Here is a 20,153-nt window from a genome sequence, read left to right on the forward strand (position 1 = left end):
CAACACAGGTCATTCAGGAGACCATGAAACATGGCCCATACACTTTCAAGGAACAAAAGATAATACATCTCAGCAGGCTACTCTTTTGATACCAACCAGGAATTGAAAATAAATCTGACAATGGCCATCCTAATCATCACAGTAGGCAAGAGAGATGTTGCAAATCAGATGAACTAGAACGATTTCAGGACTCCCTAAAACTCTCAGATATGGAAGTGCAACAACTGACTACATGCACAGCTCCAGACGACAGATAAAGAAAGCCACATTCTTCTCATCAATGCAATAAGCACCACTAGATGGCATTTCAGCCCTGAAAGTAGTAAGTAGTAGAGACACTAGAGACAGTGAGCGGAAACAAGGATAAATGCAGATGTTCACTGAAGACCTACGCTGTGGAAGGGATGTCATAGCAGGGACATAAAGTCAGGTTAAATGCAGGCTTCAGACTATAGAATACTCATCATAACAGTGCACACCATAGAATATACAGATATGAAAATGTCACTTACCCAGTGTACATCTGTTCGTGGCATCAGTCGCTGAGATTCACATGGTATGCATGAGCTCGCCATCTGGTGTTGGGTCGGAGTGTTACAAGTTGTTTTTCTTCGAAGAAGTGTTTTCGAGTCACGGGACCGAGTGACTCCTCCTTCTGTGCTCATTGCGCATGGGCGTCGACTCCATCTTCGATTGTTTTCCCCGCAGAGGGTGAGGTAGGAGTTGTACTATAGTAATAGTGCCCGCGCAATGAAAAATGTAAGTATGTACCTATTAAAGGATTAAGTAATATATATACAAATGTACAAAATTGAAGGTAACTTCTGAACTGCTACAGGCTTCCGGGGAGGTGGGTGGGTCCATGTGAATCTCAGCGACTGATGCCACGAACAGATGTACACTGGGTAAGTGACATTTTCAGTTCGATGGCATCTGTCGCTGTAGATACACATGGTATGCATAGACTAGTAAGCAGTTAGTTCCCCATAAGCGGTGGTTTAGCCTGTAGGAGTAGAAGTTGTCTGAAATAGAGTTCTTAATACAGCTTGACCTACTGTAGCTTGTTGTGCGGATAGCACATCTATACAGTAGTGTTTGGTGAATGTGTGAGGCGTAGACCAAGTGGCTGCCTTACATATTTCCTGCATTGGGACGTTTCCTAAAAAGGCCATTGAAGCACCTTTTTTTCTTGTTGAATGTGCCCTGGGAGTAATGGGCAGTTGTCTTTTTGCTTTAAGGTAGCAGATTTGGATGCATTTAACTATCCATCTGGCTATACCTTGTTTTGATATTGGGTTACCTGCATGAGGTTTTTGGAATGCAATAAATAGCTGTTTCGTTTTTCTGATGTTCTTTGTTCTGTCAATGTAGTACATTAATGCTCTTTTGACATCTAATGTATGTAGTGCTCTTTCAGCCACAGAATCTGGCTGTGGGAAAAAAACTGGTAGTTCTACCGTTTGATTTAGATGGAATGGTGAAATAACTTTTGGTAAAAATTTTGGATTAGGTCGTAGGACGACCTTATTTTTATGTATTTGTATAAAAGGCTCTTGTGTTGTGAACGCTTGAATTTCACTTACTCTTCTTAGAGATGTAATGGCGATGAGAAAGGCAACTTTCCAGGTTAGGAATTGTATTCCGCAAGAGTGCATGGGTTCGAAAGGTGGGCCCATGAGTCTTGTTAGAACCACGTTTAGGTTCCATGAAGGAACAGGTGGTGTTCTTGGTGGTATAATTCTTTTAAGCCCTTCTATGAATGCTTTGATAACTGGTATCCTATACAAGGAAGTTGAATAGGTAGTTTGCAGGTATGCAGATATTGCTGCAAGGTGTATTTTAATAGAAGAGAAGGCTAGCTTTGCTTTTTGTAAATGGAGCAAGTAATTTACTATATGTTTTGGAGTTGCGTCTAGTGGTTGTATCTGATTATGATGGCAGTACCAAACAAATCTTTTCCACTTACTTGCGTAGCAGTGTCTAGTGGATGGCCTTCTGGCCTGCTTTATGACTTCCATACACTCTTGGCTAAGTTGTAAGTGTCCGAATTCTAGGATTTCAGGAGCCAGATTGCTAGATTCAGCGATGCTGGGTCCGGGTGTCTGATCTGTTGGTTATGTTGCGTTAACAGATCTGGTTTGTTGGGCAGTTTGATGTGTGGTACTACAGACAGATCTATCAGTGTTGTGTACCAGGGTTGTCTTGCCCACGTTGGTGATATTAAAATGAGTTTGAGTTTGTTTTGACTCAACTTGTTTACTAGGTAAGGAAGGAGAGGGAGAGGAGGAAAAGCGTAAGCAAATATTCCTGACCAGTTCATCCATAGGGCATTGCCTTGGGATTGCTTGTGTGGGTATCTGGACGCGAAGTTTTGGCATTTTGCGTTCTCTTTTGTTGCAAATAAGTCTATTTGTGGTGTTCCCCAGAGTGTGAAGTAGGTGTTCAGAATCTGTGGGTGGATTTCCCATTCGTGGACTTGCTGGTGATCTCGAGAGAGATTGTCTGCCAGCTGATTCTGGATCCCCGGAATAAACTGTGCTATTAGACCAATTTGATGGTGGATTGCCCACTTCCATATTTTTTGAGCTAACAAGCTTAACTGCGTTGAATGTGTTCCTCCTTGTTTGTTTAGATAATACATCGTTGTCATGTTGTCTGTTTTGACAAGGATGTATTTGTGGGTTATGATTGGTTGGAAAGCTTTTAGTGCTTGAAAAACTGCTAATAATTCTAGATGATTTATATGCAGTTTTGTTTGATGTATGTTCCATTGTCCTCTTATGTTGTGTTGATTGAGATGTGCTCCCCACCCTGTCATGGAAGCATCTGTTGTTATTACGTACTGTGGCACTGGGTCTTGGAAAGGTCGCCCTATGTTTAAATTTATACTGTTCCACCATAGAAGCGAGAGGTAAGTTTGGCGGTCTAGCAACACCAGATCTAGAAGGTGACCTTCTGCTTGAGACCACTGTGAGGCTAGGCACTGTTGTAAGGGCCTCATGTGCAGTCTTGCGTTTGGGACAATGGCTATGCATGAGGACATCATGCCTAGGAGCTGTAGTATTGTTCTTGCTTGTATTGTTTGGTTTGGAGACATGTGTTGAATGACTCTGTTGAAATTGTGGATCCTTTGTGGAGTTGGCGTTGCTACTCCTTTTGTCGTGTCTATTATGGCTCCTAGATATTGCTGTACTTTGCTTGGCAGTATGTTTGATATTGCAAAGTTGACGGTGAACCCTAGTTTGTAGAGGGTTTGTATGACTTGATTTGTGTGGTTTGAGCATTGTGTGAGCGAACTGGTTTTGATTAACCAGTCGTCTAGATACGGGAACACATGTATTTGCTGCCTTCTGATGTGTGCAGCGACTACTGCTAGGCATTTTGTGAATACTCTTGGAGCGGTTGTTAAACCAAAAGGCAATACTTTGAATTGGTAATGTATTCCTTTGAATACAAACCTTAGATATTTCCTGTGTGATTGATGTATTGGTATATGGAAATATGCGTCCTTGAGGTCTAGGGTTGTCATGTAGTTGTGTTTTTTGAGCAATGGTAACACTTCTTGTAGTGTGACCATGTGAAAGTGGTCTGATTTGATGAATGTGTTTACTACTCTGAGGTCTAGAATTGGTCTCAGTGTTTCGTCCTTTTTTGGTATCAAGAAGTACAGTGAATAAACTCCTGTGTTTATTTGTGTGCTTGGTACTAATTCTATTGCATTTTTTTGCAGTAGTGCTTGAACTTCTATCTCTAGAAGCTGTGAATGGTATTTTGATAAATTTTGTGATTTTGGTGGTATGTCTGGGGGGAATTGCAGGAATTCTATGCAATAACCATGTTGGATAATTGCTAGGACCCATGTGTCTGTAGTTATTTTGTCCCATGCTTCGTAATATTGACGTATCCTCCCCCCCACTGGTGTTGTGTGGGAGGGGTGAGTGACGTGTGAGTCACTGCTTGTTGGTAGTGGTTTTGGGGCTTTGAAATCTTCCTCTATTCCTAGGGAATTGCCCCCCTCTATACTGGCCCCGAAAACCTCCCCTGTACTGTCCCTGGTAGGTGGGCGGTGCGGACTGTGAGGTGCTAGCTTGTGTGGCCTGACCCCGAAACCCTCCTCTAAAAGGTGTTTTGCGGAAGGTGTTATAAGATCCTCTGCTCTGCGGGGAGTAGAGTGCGCCCATGGCCTTGGCAGTGTCAGTGTCCTTCTTGAGCTTTTCTATGGCTGTGTCGACCTCCGGACCGAACAGAAGTTTTTCGTTGACTGGCATGTTAAGCACTGCCTGCTGAATTTCTGGCTTGAATCCAGACGTTCTGAGCCATGCGTGCCTACGGATGGTAACCGACGTATTAATGGTCCTTGCGGCTGTGTCTGCTGCATCCATGGAGGAGCGTATTTGATTGTTGGAAATGTTTTGACCCTCCTCAACAACCTGTTTTGCTCTTTTTTGCAGATCTTTTGGGAGATGTTCAATGAGATGCTGCATCTCATCCCAGTGGGCTCTGTCGTATCGCGCTAGCAGCGCTTGTGAATTTGCGATGCGCCACTGGTTTGCTGCTTGGACAGCAACCCTCTTCCCGGCTGCATCGAACTTCCTGCTTTCTTTATCTGGGGGAGGTGCATCCCCAGAAGTGTGTGAATTTGCCCGTTTTCTGGCAGCCCCTACCACCACAGAATCTGGTGGCAGCTGAGAGGTGATGAATACAGGGTCCGTAGGAGGCGCCTTATACTTTTTGTCCACCCTAGGCGTCACTGCCCTACTTTTAACTGGCTCCTTGAAAATGTCCTTTGCATGGCGTAGCATGCCTGGGAGCATCGGCAGGCTTTGGTAGGAGCTGTGGGTTGAAGAGAGGGTGTTAAATAAAAAATCATCCTCTACTTGTTCCGAGTGTAGTTCCACATTATGGAATAGTGCTGCTCTAGCCACCACTTGTGAGTAGGCTGTGCTGTCTTCCGGTGGTGATGGCCTAGTTGGGTATGTGTCTGGGCTGTTATCAGACACTGGTGCGTCGTACAAGTCCCACGCATCCTGATCTTGGTCATCGTGGCTCATGGCGGTGTGAGCTGGCGAATGGGACGGGGTGTAAGTTGGCGAAGCCGGAGTTACAGGTGGAGGCGAGGGAGGAGGTGTTACCTTTTGTGCTGTTTGTTGCTGAGGAGTAAACTGAAGCGTTCTCTTTCGTTTGACAGGTGGAAGGGTACTGATCTTCCCAGTCCCCTGCTGAATAAAGATACGCTTTTGCGTGTGATCCACGTCAGTGGATTGCAGTTCTTGTTCAAATCTATGTTTCTTCATTTGTGAAGACATAGAATGCTCTTCAGTATAGGAGCCTGAAACAGGGTCTGATGTCGCTTTTTTCGGCTCCGAAAACCCTGTTGATTGTTTTTTCGGCTCCGAGGTAACCTTCCTCTTTTTCTGTGCCGAAAATTCTTGGCCTCTATGGTCTTCGGCGCCACTGTCTCGGCGTAGATCCGTGTCGACACCGAACTCTCGGTGTCGATGCTTCTGTTTAGCACTCTCTCGGTCCCGAGGAGGCTGCGTGCCGGTGTCTCGACCGAAGTCGGACGATCTCGACACTGAATGGGCCTTTTTCGGTGCCGATTGTTGGTCACCGAGAATTTGGGTGGAGCCATGGCCGGTTGGCAGTGGCGTCCCCTGGGCCTTCTTTCCTTTTTTAAGTTCTGATCTCGACGTCTTACTCACAGTTTTTGTAGAGTCTAGCTCGTCGGAGTCTGAATCCTGGATGGAAAAGGATTCCTCCTGTTCCTCTTCTGTCTCGAACTGTCGACGCTCCTTTGGCGTGGACGCCATCTGCAGTCTTCTCGCTCGACGGTCGCGCAGAGTTTTTCGGGACCGGAACGCCCGACAGGCCTCACAGGATTCTTCGCTGTGCTCGGGTGACAGGCACAGGTTACAGACCGAGTGTAGGTCCGTATAAGGATATTTGTTGTGGCATTCGGGGCAGAATCGAAACGGGGTCCGTTCCATCGGCGTTGTTCTCCACGCGGTCGGGCCGACTAGGCCCCGACGGGGTGCCGAAATCTACCCCGAAGGGCACCGAAGCGCTTCGATGTTCAACGCGTCGTCGTATGTGTCTATCTCGAACCGGATCGCAACGATACCGTCGAAAATCTTCCGTTTTCAGCTATCTTTCCGTTCCGAAACTCGGAGCGACAGGAACACGTCCGAACCCGATGGCGGAAAGAAAACAATCGAAGATGGAGTCGACGCCCATGCGCAATGAGCACAGAAGGAGGAGTCACTCGGTCCCGTGACTCGAAAACACTTCTTCGAAGAAAAACAACTTGTAACACTCCGACCCAACACCAGATGGCGAGCTCATGCATACCATGTGTATCTACAGCGACAGATGCCATCGAACATATAGCTTTTTATTGGTGTGGCTTTCCAGGAGACGAATAGTCTTTGCTTATATATTGCATGAATGTCTTTTAACTCTTCCCAATTTCTTCAACAACATTAACACCCTTCTAACTCCATATGATAAATCCAACCCCATAAATGCCTATAGATAGAAAACGTCTACTGGATTTTAAAGTCTCCTAGGTTTAGTGACAAACAAATTTGGAATGGTTGCCCACTTTAGGAATAATACAATGATGCCCATCATTATAGGTACCATTACAGGTACATGTTGTTGCCTCTGGCGAGGATATGATATCAATATCCTATGGTCAACTGACTTTCTCTAAAGTTAAGGATAAAAGGCATTGCAACTGGCTCCTGTGATGGGCAGAGAGTATGTATCTAGTCCGCCAGATAAGGTTCTTACAGATTTACTAAGAGACTCTTTCTGTTAGCAAAGTCCAAATGCCTCAGTTTGACTTGAATGTCTCTTTCACAAAGTTACCCATATCCCCACTACAAATGGGTCTGAATTTCGCCCTCCCACCCCCCTTCTTTGGCCTGTCATTTATAATATAGCGAGTACTACACAGAGTGAGCTCTAACTATATTCCCTTATGCCTCACAGTGTCACCGGCAAACAAACTACTCCCCTAAAAAATATCTTGTTGAATGTGAAAGACGTTTGACACTTTATTAAAAAGGAAAAAGATGTTGCAATATTTGACGAACGAAAGAGAGGACATTGCACTTTTGCAAAAGACATACCCACCACCGACAGAAACAGAAACAAAAACGGGAATGGCTCAGCCTGGTCCCAGCAGTAGCTATGCTAAACGAGTTGTCATTTACAGTCTTCCACTGCCTAAACATCCCGGGGAGAGGCTGTTCTTTGAAGGCAACCCCATGAAACAGGTCACATGGGTTATAAATGACCCTTTACCAATTCCCCATTTTTATTGTCTCTCACGCCTTTGGACCACTGAAATAAGACACACCCCAACTTTTTGGGGGGATTATTACCCCAACCTGAAAAATAAAAGCTCTACTGTATGGGGATTATATCATTCTAACTGTCAAAGACCCTCTTATCTATATCTGCCCTCATGCCAATAAACCTGTTCTTTCAGGTTACAAGATTAACTGGTCAAAATGTTAAGCACTCATGATATCAGGCATGATTACTAAAACAACCCTTGAAGGATATTACTTTCAATGGGTGAATCAAAATTCCTAAGTATCTTGGGGTCCTGCTAAACACAGGAATCACAGACATGGGTGCTAACAATCTTTTGTTTGATACAAACATTTTATTAAGGTTTTGTCAGAAAAATTTCAGTCAATGCATGTGTTGCGGGTTCTCGCAGGTACCCATGCCCAAAGACTCCTCAAATTCCCCTATAGCATAGGTCTCTCAACCCCTGGTTACGAACAACTGTAAACCCCTAATACAACAAATGTCTCTAGATGTTAAGTGTTGGGATGAGTTATAGCTATCCTTTTGGCAGAAGATGCAGACAATCACAAGGGGGGACCGTCCCACGGCTTAGCTACACACTGGGAACCCTCCCCGTACTGGTGCTCTGGTACTCTTGTTGTTTTGAACAAAGTGTGACCCTCAAAAAAGTACACACACACTTAAATCAGGAAAATTTAGGCTTTTGAACATAGAAAACTACAAGCCAGCCTTTAACCTATCTCAGATAGCATATTTAATATGCAATGACACAGACGGCTGACTGAGCTGAGCCAAATTGAAAATGAAGATTCTGACTACTTGTTTTCGGGTCAGTCGATATCCATGCAATTGATATACAAAAGTTGGGTCAAATAGATCCTGTCACTGAATCATTAATATTAACCTTGATGTCCATACATTAACAACTGAAACTGTACACCTATCTTCATGCAAACGCCACAATCTGGCACAATACAAGCATCAAAACTTGTGGCCATCAAATCTCATGGTTGCACTAGGTAGGCAAATTTATATGGACGATCCAGCATTTATTTTGTTAAGAAACATTTCTTGATTTCGATTAGTTATCACATCTTTATGGTCTGGAGGTGGAAGAGCAGTTGCACTTTCAACAATTAAAAAACTGCCTCACTTGCGCCACAAAATCCCACCGAAGCTGCCCACTTCCTTCACCCATACATGATTATGTGACACAAGATTTTTGAGATTGGTTATACAGATGATGACTGGGCATCGGTATTGGAAATGTATGACTGCAGTCCACAGGAGGCCTGACTTAAGTTTAGTACACACTAAATACTCCACATTTGGTATTGGTCCCCATCCAATCCAGTATAAGTGAGCATGGGCCATGAAACATCCTACTAGAGATGTGGACATTCTATTGGTATGCTCCGTCAGATACTATGGCACTACTCAGCCATTGTTTCTTACTGGACAGAGGTATGGTCCACTCTAACGACCCACAGTGTGGTTTCGTTCCAAATATCATTGAAACTAGCACTCATTCTTGACCTCTCTGATATACCTATAGTCCACACCTCCAGGCATCCATAGATACAACAACTTTAGAAGTAGCCAAGATCTGTATCCTTCACCAATGGAAATCCATCCACCCCCTACTTATGGCAAATGGCTGATTGAGGGCATCAGATTAGCTTCATACAAGAAAATCATATCCACGACACAAGATGCTGTAGACATATTTAACAGAATTTGGGATCCATTAGTGAACAGCAGTTGAAAGACTTAAGCTATTTCCCCACACACTGTATACACTAACCGCTAAGTATCCTATCTCAAAAAAGCTCAGCTTCCTTTTTCACCATCAATAGCTACTCATATGCTACACCAGGGTTGGGTATACAGGAAATAGTTCCTGCTGGTTGAAAGGAGCTCTTATTTATTCCACTGACAAAGATACCAACTACCTGCTCGTAAAAGGCAGTTGTCTTGTGGCCTGCACTGTATTCCCTTTCCTTCAGCCTACACAGGTTACGCTTCCTTCTGACCAGCAGTGCACTTTTGAGTGCTTACACATTAGGTGGAATGGCTTTGTTGAGCTGTCGTAACTGTTTTTCCCTCCTTTTCTTTTAGCCTCTTTATTGTTCTTGTTTGCTTGTAAACAACACGTATAGCTGTTCTAAGCAATGAGTAGTCCTACTGAAGCTATATAGTGGTTTGTGAGAAACGTCAATGAATATATATTTTGCACCTCTTTTTAACTATGCCAAATGGTAAAGCACAAATAAAGAACTGTTTCGAAAAAACAGAAAGTGAAGGTTAGCCTGTTTCTTCACCCGTGTAGCTTACAAACTTTGCATTATCAGTGCGATCCACTTGGGGGTCTCCACACTGCAGTTGAGGAATGCTGTGGAAACAGATACTAGTTGTACTTGGCATGTGATCTGAGGGGTGGATTCCAGCCCCCAAACTCACAAAACTGGTTGGGACGACGATTACCAGGCTTCATGCACCTGGGCACAGTCTGTGTCACTGATGAACGAGTTACTTACCTTCGGTAGCGACTTTTCTGGTGGATACATTAGCTACCTGTGGATTCCTCACCTCATGAATACTCCCATGGCGCCAGCATTCGACGGAAATCTTCTTACTAGTCTCTGCACGTCGACGAGGACGTCACTGTCTCGCACGTGATGCCGTCTGACATCATACAGGCAATAAGAGGTCCTCGACGACGTGCAGACGTCAGTACCAATCATTTTTTACGTGCATGAGAACAACCAGGCAATGCAATGAAAGAGCAAGGCAACATCCATTATATTGTAAAATACACCACATTGTATGAATAACTGTAAATCTTTTTATGTACATATATAAATATATATATATAAAACTCTCTCTTTTAAAATATATACACACACCAAGTATATACATAAAGATATATACACATATACATATATATATATATATTATATATACATCTATTGCACCCTCAAAGACCAAGAGGAGCGCACTCAAGGATTACTTGGCAAGACCATAAAGGCAACGGGGAGGCGGGTGGGACCGTGAGGAATCCACAGGTAGCTAATGTATCCACCAGAAAAGTCGCTACCGAAGGTAAGTAACTCGTTCTTCTGATGGATACAACTACCTGTGGATTCCTCACCTCATGAATAGAGTCCCAAAGCAGTACCACGCCCGGCGGTGGGTGCCTAAATGGTCAAACCAAGAAATCCTGCAGCACTGACCGTGCAAAATGGCCGTCCCTTCTAACCTCAGAATCTAAACAGTAATGTTTTGCAAAAGTGTGAAGGGACGACCAAGTTGCGGCCTTGCAGATGTCGACCACAGGAACACCTCTGGCTAAGGCCGAAGTGGCCGACTTAGCTCTGGTGGAATGAGCTCTAATGCCCTCAGGAGGATCCTTCTTTGCCAAAGAGTAACATATTTTAATGCAAAGAACAACCCACCTGGATAGTGTTCTCTTGTGGACTGCCTTTCCTCTCCTCTTGCCCACGTATCCAATAAACAGCTGATCCTCCAGCCTGAAATCCCTTGTTCTATCGATAAAGAAGCTCAACGCTCTCTTTGGGTCCAGACGGTGCAGTCTTTCTTCCTCTTTGGAAGGATGAGGCGGAGGATAGAACGTGGACAAAGTAATTGCCTGAGCCAAATGGAAGGGTGAAACAACCTTCGGGAGGAAAGCAGCCTTGGTCCTCAACACCACCTTATCCCCATAAAAAGTTGTATAAGGGGGTTTTACTGATAAGGCCTGCAACTCACTCACTCTCCTTGCTGATGTTATAGCTATCAGGAAGACTGTTTTTAAAACCAAATACCTCAAGGGGCAAGAATGCATAGGTTCAAAAGGGGACCACATAAGGAAAGTCAGGACTAAGGACAAATCCCATTGCGGCATAACGAATGGCTTTGGAGGATATTGATTTAGAAGACCTTTCAAGAATCTGATAACAATAGGGGATTTAAATAAAGATGGTTGGTCTGGAAGACATATGAAGGCTGACAAGGCCGATAAATAACCTTTAATGGTAGCCACTGCACAACCTTTCTGCGCCAGAGATAGAGCAAAAGACAAAACGTCCGATAGATGAGCATGTAAGGGATCAATCTGCCTCTCTCCACACCACGCAACAAATTTAGACCACCTATTAGCGTAGATAGATTTAGTGGAGTGTCGCCTGGCCGCTAATATAACATCCACTACCTCAGGCGGGAGAGAGAAGGAACTCAGGTTGCCCCGTTCAATCTCCAGGCATGTAGGTGCAGACTCTGGAGGTTGGGGTGTAGAACCTGCCCCTGCGACTGTGAGAGGAGGTCTGCCCTGAAAGGGAGATGGAGCGGCGGGCACGTTGAGAGTTGGAGAAGGTCGGAGTACCACACCCTCCTTGGCCAATCCGGAGCTATTAAGATTACTAGAGCCCGGTCTTGGCGAATCTTCCTCAATACTCGAGGAATCAAGGGTATGGGAGGAAACGCGTAAAGCAACTGGCCGCACCAGGTCATTTGAAACGCGTCCCCCAACGCTTCCTGCATCGGATACTGAAGGCTGCAGAACAACGGACAATGCGCGTTCTCTCGAGTGGCGAACAGATCTACCCGAGGAAACCCCCACTTCTGGAAGATTAAACGGACTTGATCTGGATGGAGACGCCACTCGTGGTCTGCCGAGAAGTGGCGACTGAGACTGTCCGCACGCACGTTCAAAACTCCGGCCAGATGGTTTGCTATCAAGCAAATCCGATGGTCCTTTGCCCAGGACCATAGTCGAAGAGCTTCTCTGCAGAGAAGGTACGACCCCACTCCTCCCTGCTTGTTTATGTACCACATCGTGGTAGTATTGTCCGTTAGGACCTGTACCGACTGACCACGAAAGGAAGGGAGGAAGGCCTTGAGAGCCAGACGTACAGCCCGTAACTCTAACAGATTGATGTGAAAAATCTGTTCCTCTGGAGACCAAAGACCTTTGATCTCCAGATCCCCCAGATGAGCTCCCCACCCTAGAGTGGAAGCATCCGTTATGACTGTGGCCACTGGTGGCGACTGCTGGAACGGCTTTCCTTGTGAAAGATTGTTGCTTGCAATCCACCACTTCAAATCCACAGCAGCATCTCTGGAGATCTTGACAGTACCCTCGAGATCCCCTCTGTGTTGAGACCACTGCCTTCGGAGGCACCACTGAAGAGCCCTCATGTGCCAGCGAGCATGCGTGACCAACAGAATGCAGGAGGCAAAAAGACTGAGCAGACGAAGGACCTTGAGGACTGGAACTACCGCTCCATTTCGAAACATTGGAACCAAATCCTGAATATCTTGAATCCGCTGAGGCGGAGGAAAGGCCCGACCCAATGTTGTATCCAGTACTGCCCCTATGAACAGGAGGCGCTGAGAGGGCTCTAGGTGAGATTTGGGCTCGTTCACCGAAAAGCCCAGGTCGAACAACAACTGGGTTGTTGACTGCAGATGACGCAACACAAGCTCCGGGGACTTGGCTTTGATCAACCAATCGTCCAAGTAAGGGAATACTGCTATCCCCTTCCTTCTGAGCTCTGCCGCAACCACCGACATCACCTTCGTGAAGACTCGAGGTGCTGAAGTAAGACCAAACGGAAGGACCGCAAACTGGTAGTGTTGCGATCCCACCACAAACCGGAGATACTTCCTGTGTGACTTGAGTATCGGGATATGAAAGTAAGCATCCTGCAAGTCGACAGACACCATCCAGTCTTCCATATTCAACGCCAAAAGCACCTGTGCTAGGGTCAGCATCTTGAACTTTTCCTGCTTGAGGAACCAATTCAAGATCCTCAGGTCCAGAATTGGTCTCAAACGACCATCCTTCTTGGGAATCAGGAAATACCTTGAGTAAACTCCTTGACCCCTTTCCTGCTCCGGGACCAACTCCACCGCGCCCTTTAAAAGGAGGACTTCTACCTCCTGTTCTAGCAACAGGAGGTGTTCTTGTGAACAATACGAAGGGCGGGGCGGGATGAGGGGCGGAAACTCCCGAAAGGGAAGGGTGTAGCCTTTTCCCACAACACTGAGAACCCAAGTGTCCGACGTAACAGTCTCCCATTTGGTGAGAAAATGCTGTAATCTTCCCCCTACAGGAGAGGAGTGAGTGGGAAATGGTGGAAGCCTAAGGCTGCTTCCCCTGCTGCACCCCGCCAGAGGATGAGGAAGAGGCAGAGTGCTGCTGAGAAGCTCCCCTGGTGCGGACCCTACCCCTCCCCCTAAAAGATCTATAGGGATGGGAAGAGGCAGGTTGCTGATATCTTCCCCGAAAGGAAGAGGAGGAAGAGCCACGCCCAAATCCACGAAACCTCCTGAAGAATCTGGAAGAGGCCGTGGAAGAAGGAGCTTGGAGTCCCAACGACTTAGCCGTGGCCCTGCTCTCCTTAAACCGTTCCAAGGCCGAATCAGCCTTAGCCCCAAACAGTTTGTCCCCATCAAACGGGAGATCCAACAATGTGGACTGTACATCTGCCGAAAAGCCCGAGTTACGGAGCCAGGCCTGTCTCCTTTCCACCACAGTTGTGCCCATTGCTCTGGCTACCGAGTCGGTGGTATCCAGTCCCGTCTGGATAATTTGGGTCGCAGCAGCCTGGGCATCAGAGACAAGATCCAAAAGACCCTGGGGAAGCTCTGTAAACGAAGAGGAGATGTCATCCATCAGAGCATGAATATACCTCCCCAGGATACAGGTTGCATTGGTGGCTTTTAATGCCAGACTGCAGGACGAAAAAATCTTCTTCGACTGCGCCTCCAGCTTTTTTGAATCTCTGTCCCCAGGCACCGTCGGAAAAGAACCAGGCGCTGACTTGGACGAACAGGAGGCCTGCACAACCAAGCTCTCCGGCGTAGGGTGCCTAGATAGGAAACCAGGATCAGTTGGAGCCGTCCGATACCTCCTGGCCACGGCTCTGTGAACTGCTGGGGAAGATGCCGGCTTCTTCCACACCTCTAAAACCGGATCCAGCAGAGCGTCATTAAAAGGTAATAGAGGCTCCGCCGCGGCTGAGGCCGGATGCAACACCTCTGTCAAAAGGTTTTGTTTCGCCTCCACCACCGGCAAAGGCAGGTCCAAAAAACTAGCTGCCTTCCGTACCACTGTATGAAAGGAAGCAGCTTCCTCGGTATATTCCCCCGGGGACGAAAGGTCCCACTCAGGGGAAGTGTCCAGCCCACTGGCCGACTCCAGTCCACGCAGCCCATCACCCGAGTCCTCTAGCTCTCCTTCCTCTAGGGCTCGTTGGTACTCCTGCTCTTCTAGTACCCGGAGAGCACGCCTCCTTGAATGCAGTCGTTGCTCAATCCGCGGAGTCGACAATACCTCCGCCGAAGTCGGAGATCGGCGCCGATCTTCCGAAGCCACCGACGCCGCATCCGGCGCCACAGGTAACTTCGGCGCCGACTGAAGAGCAGTTGAAACGGATGGACCCACCGGAGTCACAGGCCGAAATCTCGACGTCGACGGGATGGAAATCCCTGGGGCCAATCCCTCCGAAGCCACCGGAGCGGCCACCGGCGCCGACACTGGCGCCGAGCCCACGTTCCCAAACGGGAGAAAGGGCATAAAGGGTGCCGGCCGAAGAGGCGCAGGATCACCCAAAGAAAAGGCCAAAGGCCCAGCCGGAGCACCCCCTGGAGCCATCTGTTGGAAGATGGCATACATCGCATTCAAGAATGCGGAACTATCGGCTCCAGGGGTGGGAAAAGCCGGATACTGGGGTGCCTGACTCGGAGGCGACCCCGACGCCGGCCTCGGCGTCTGCGCCGGAGAAAACACTTGAGGCTCCAATACCTCAATCACCGACGCCTGTCCAGGCGAAGTTGGAGACGCCGAAGAGGGCAACGGCGTCGAAGGATGCGGCGTCACCGTGGGGCTGACCTCCCATGTCCTTCGGCGCCGATCCGGAGACCTGGAACGAGCCTCCCTTGAATGACGCCGAGATTCTCTACGGCGCCGGGAGTCTCGATGACGCCGATGTCTTGGAGAAGACTTTTTCTTGTGATGCTTCTCCTTTGACTTGGCCATAAACAGCTTCGCCTCGCGTTCTTTAAGGGCCTTCGGATTCATGTGCTGACATGAATCACAAGTCGAGACGTCGTGGTCGGAGCTCAAACACCAAAGGCAATCGGAATGAGGATCCGTCACCGACATCTTGCCTCCACACTCACGACAAGGCTTAAATCCAGACTTTCTCTGCGACATTATTTCCACAGAGAAAGAGTACGCAGCAAGATATACACTGTAACCGCAAGAGTAACAGTTGCTCCCTCGAAGATAACCGTTTCGAATGCACGGAAAAAAGGGAACTGACGTCTGCACGTCGTCGAGGACCTCTTATTGCCTGTATGACGTCAGACGGCGTCGCGTGCGAGACAGTGACGTCCTCGTCGACGTGCAGAGACTAGTAAGAAGATTTCCGTCGAATGCTGGCGCCATGGGAGTATCCATGAGGTGAGGAATCCACAGGTAGTTGTATCCATCAGAAAGGAGGGAACGATGGAGCAACATTCAAGATCAGTCTTTCAGTCAGTGGGAGGTTGAACAAGGCAGGCAGGCCCGCAACACCAGAGCTGCTTTTTTTTTTTTTTTAAACCCAGGGGGCACCAGATGCAGGGAAGGAAAAGTGCTACAGGCAATCTGGACCCGAGAAAACATTATGCAATATATGTGACTATTGCTGGGTTCACAGTCCTTCCCAAAGCTGAAGACAGGGTGCCAGGTATGGTCCAGGAACACATGAGCTTCACGGAAGTATTTAGCATTGGTAGTAAGTAGTCTTTTGTTCAGGTCTTCCTTCTCACATACTCAGCTGCAGGGCCTGGCTTTATCCAGGGAAGATGAACACAAGCTATGCTTCCTGCTTTACTGACATGGATAAGGATTCAGAGGCACCCATACAAAACCTGGCATAGAATGGCTAATACTAGGAGGGGTAGAGAAAAGCACAACGTGGGTAAGAGGAAGACAGTCCTCAGGTATATCCCCTCTTCGCAGTACTCTATACACCTATAAGACATGGAACTACAAACATACTCATACGAAAGTACCCCTTCACATCTACACAAACATTTCTCCCATACACCTCTCACAATCAAGGAACAGGTGAGGCCCAGACATGCCAAATATTTCAGATTTAACCAGTAAGGCAGTTGCCCCACTTGGTGTGGTAGAGAGCAAACGTACCCAACAATTACCAAAAAGCTGCCACCAGCCCTTACTCTAATCAAGACCTACATATGGAGAATCACATTAAAGGGAACTTCACATTGGGTGGAACCCGACAGCTTCTACACCCTTGATCTGGGGAGCAACAAAAAAAAACAACAACAAAAAAGCACAGAGTGCATGTTATGTTGCTCAACTTTCCTGGAAAATCTACTGGGTATCTAAAAAGAATGAAATGAGGAGCAGCACTGCGTACAATTACAGTGCCAAGTACGTTTGGCCCTAAAAAAGAAAAAAAACATATTTTAAGACTTCATCCACGAAGAAATGAGATCTAGAAGAGAACGTTTATTCACAAGCAGTACAACTTCGCATCCTTTGCGTCCACGGCACAAGCTTGCCCTCAAATATTGAGCAGAGCACTGTCAGACAACAAATAGATTCCATCTAAGTACATTTTAATGGTTACCTTAATTGTAGCACAGTAGGTGCTTTTAACGGCAGGAGTATCAAAGCACGGAAAAAAACATCTGTTCAGAACTGCCTGGCCTTGTGTGTAAACATATGGCTTCTGCTTTCCTGCAGTCTGTTCTGGATCCAGCCAACAAACCTGACAAGATAAAAGACAGGAGGATGAGCACAGTCGACAGGCATACCTGAATTCGAGCTGAGAATGTGTTATTTTTCAGAGGAGTATGAAACCCAGGAAAGAAGGATCTGTTGTGGATAGGAAAACCGCAGGTATAAAGGAAGGGTCGGTCCTTCTGGGCAGTTTGACATGGGTTCAACCACATTATCTACAGAAGTAGACAGGTGAAGAAACAATGTTAAGAAAAACAGATGCCTTGTGCAAACAGGGCATAATTGGTTCATTTTAATAGAACGGATTAAATTGGAAAAGTAACAAGCATTTTAACTGTCATAACCTGAACAGTATAAACGGGTACTACGCACAATATACTATAATGTGTAGTATTAAACTAAATAAAAGTGCTAAAAAAATAAAATAAAATAAAAAAAGACACTTAAAATTGAATTATATTGGAAAGGTGCAATGAGTGTGCCAGCCTGGCCACAAAATAACAGAATAAAAATCAGCAATAATCAGCATCTTAGCAATGAAAGAAACATCAGAAAAATCACATGTTCGACAGGCATTTCAAAATATAAAAAAGTAGCTTTCTAGAAAATGTCATCGTAGCCAAAGCTAACTACTTCAGTAACCAGGAGATTGAAGCCAATCGTGGTCGGAGAATGCGATGTCATGCACTCCAGCAACATGACTTTCTTTGGGGCAGAGAATTTTCAAGCGTTTGCTAAGTTTTTCCACAATACATTTAACCCAATCAGTCAGAAATTCTGCTTCTTCACAATAAATTCTTTTCAATTAACCATCACTGAGAAAACTAATATGTCACATTCTAATTTAACACTAATTACAGAGAAATTTCTCAAAGACATTGCAAACTGAACAAAGCCCTCGAACTATGCAGCTGATTCAATACGGCTAAACTAAAGCAGCCATGCCTCAGTAACAAACCGGTTAGAAGCTGTTGGTTAATCAATAGAATGCAGTTATGTTTCTGACCTGCTGGACATGCGACTACATAACTTCAAACCTCTGCTGCCTTAAAGAGCCTTGAGAATTTTCGCTCCAACACATGACTACTTTGTCTTCTAAAAGGTGTATTGCAGCTCATCTTACGGACTATTCGAAAGAAAACAAACTTACCCGCAACTTTCAAGCACACTTCCATCCATAATACAATAGTGAAACATCAATGGTGAATGAGGTAGGTGACATCCTGTAACATATTGATGTAAATGACAATTGTCTTATACTTCCATTGAAACAGCTTTAAAATCTGATATAGTGGACATAAAATCCTCATACACACTTAAAGCACAGAAAAAGTGGCTTGTTGCTAAAGTGATCTGAACTTTATCTTCAAACTCCTGATGCTTCTAAATCAGTTGTCTACTACTTGCAGTATTGGACGATTGCACATTAGCAATTCATCACTATTTAGTTTGACAGGTCTCTCTACGCTAACAGCCATCAAACACATTTACAGCAACTTACACCACCAGAGCAGGTCCACGAAAGATCAGAACATTTTACCAAAAGCCTCATTTATATTTAACTTACAATGTGGCTTGGGCCCTCTTTACCTTTCTGCAACGTGCAAGTAATCCTAGATGGTAGAATAGATTAAGGTATCAAAAAAATGCCATTTTACCACCTGCGTGTCCTCGGAGAAATGCTACATCTACTATTTCGCGATGAAAGAACATCAGGAGTTAAAGTCATTGTCATCTCCAAGATCAACCACTGCTAAAATGAAAAATCAAGCTCAGCCAGTGCCAACCCAGTTCCACCCAACCTCACTTCCGGAAGCACACTGATGTGAGTACTTCGGCTCCAGACCAGCAAAGGGTTGAATTCTATAGCTGCAAACACTCCTATTTTGTCAATACACGAATCTCTATGACCCCCCCCTCAATCTCTCTCACTTCTGGAACCATCACTCACTAACCTGCACAGACACTCCCATTCTCCTAACAACGTCAGAACTAAATAGCTTAAAAACTGCTACTTGTCAATTTAAAAAAACTGGGGGGAAAAAAAAAAGAAAAAAACTGCATCAAATGTAACATTTAGTCCATCAGCTTACTTGGAAAGTTTCCAGAAGAGGTTTAACTCCTGGTATTGCATAATAGAAACAAATAATTAACCCCAATTAAATGCACAAAGTGACATTCTTATTTTTGCCTACTATTCCAAGCAGAAAACATCTCTTGGCCTGCTTTTTGCCCTAAGGAGAAACAGCCAAAACCGCGTTTGATCAATAGAAATATTTTTGTTGCATTTGCTTGGTGTAGCACCTTTGCCTCACATTTTATCTTTATCACAGCGGCTGCCTTCGTGCACACAGTCTGCCCCAACTGCTGGGCGGCTGTGCACGTCGCCCATCCCAACTCATAAGCAATACGTGCTGTGAATATGACAATAAAAGTAGGGTACGGTTAAATAGCATGCCTACCCTTCATGGCTTCATCTATTACAATGAACATTTCAAGCACAAAGAGCAAAATCGGACGTAAACTCTGCTTCTCAAAAAAGAAGGCCTTTTGTTTAAATAGTCTGAAGAAGAAAATAGCCTTATGGAACTTGTACACAACACATTTTGAATATTGCAAAATATGTGCTATTTCTGCTGTATGACAGAAGAGCGGCCTGGGTTAGTCATTGTGTTCATAAAGTTCCCCTTTTTTTTAACATTTAATATAGAAACTGCCGATCCCAGCAAAGCATGCAACCACCCCGCAAGGGAGATTGAGTACCAGTCTGGCTACTGCGTTCTGGACAGCCTGGGGTCTTCTGCGAGTTGGTTGGTGATCCCAGCGTAGACCGTGTTTCTGAAGTGCAGTCTGCTTGTGACAAGGGCTTGGGTAACGGTTTTCCTGGTGCTGTTGGGCAACCACTTGAAAAAAAAAATCAGCATCTTTATGGTGTGAAGCAGACCATGGTGAATGCGCTGATAATGATCCAGAGGTTTTGCGCTCCTGTGCTGGGGGTCAGTCCAAGGTCTGCAGGCCACCAGGAGGAGTTCCACAGCAAGGTCATCACTTTAGTCTGGTCTGTGTT

At 45.8% G+C, this 20,153-nt stretch overlaps 1 protein-coding gene across 1 annotated transcript in view; it reads right to left on the reverse strand.

Annotated features, from left to right (window-relative positions):
- The window catches only part of RNPEP (arginyl aminopeptidase), a 208,487-nt gene that overhangs the window by 166,405 nt on the left and 21,929 nt on the right, over positions 1-20,153 (reverse strand). The window contains exon 2 of the mRNA XM_069238946.1: positions 16,974-17,114. Within this exon, the coding sequence (XP_069095047.1) occupies positions 16,974-17,114 (141 nt within the window). The remainder of the gene's footprint in view (positions 1-16,973; positions 17,115-20,153) is intronic.

This window comes from Pleurodeles waltl, chromosome 6, assembly GCF_031143425.1.
Source record: "Pleurodeles waltl isolate 20211129_DDA chromosome 6, aPleWal1.hap1.20221129, whole genome shotgun sequence".
In the NCBI taxonomy this organism is placed as follows: Eukaryota; Metazoa; Chordata; class Amphibia; order Caudata; family Salamandridae; genus Pleurodeles; species Pleurodeles waltl.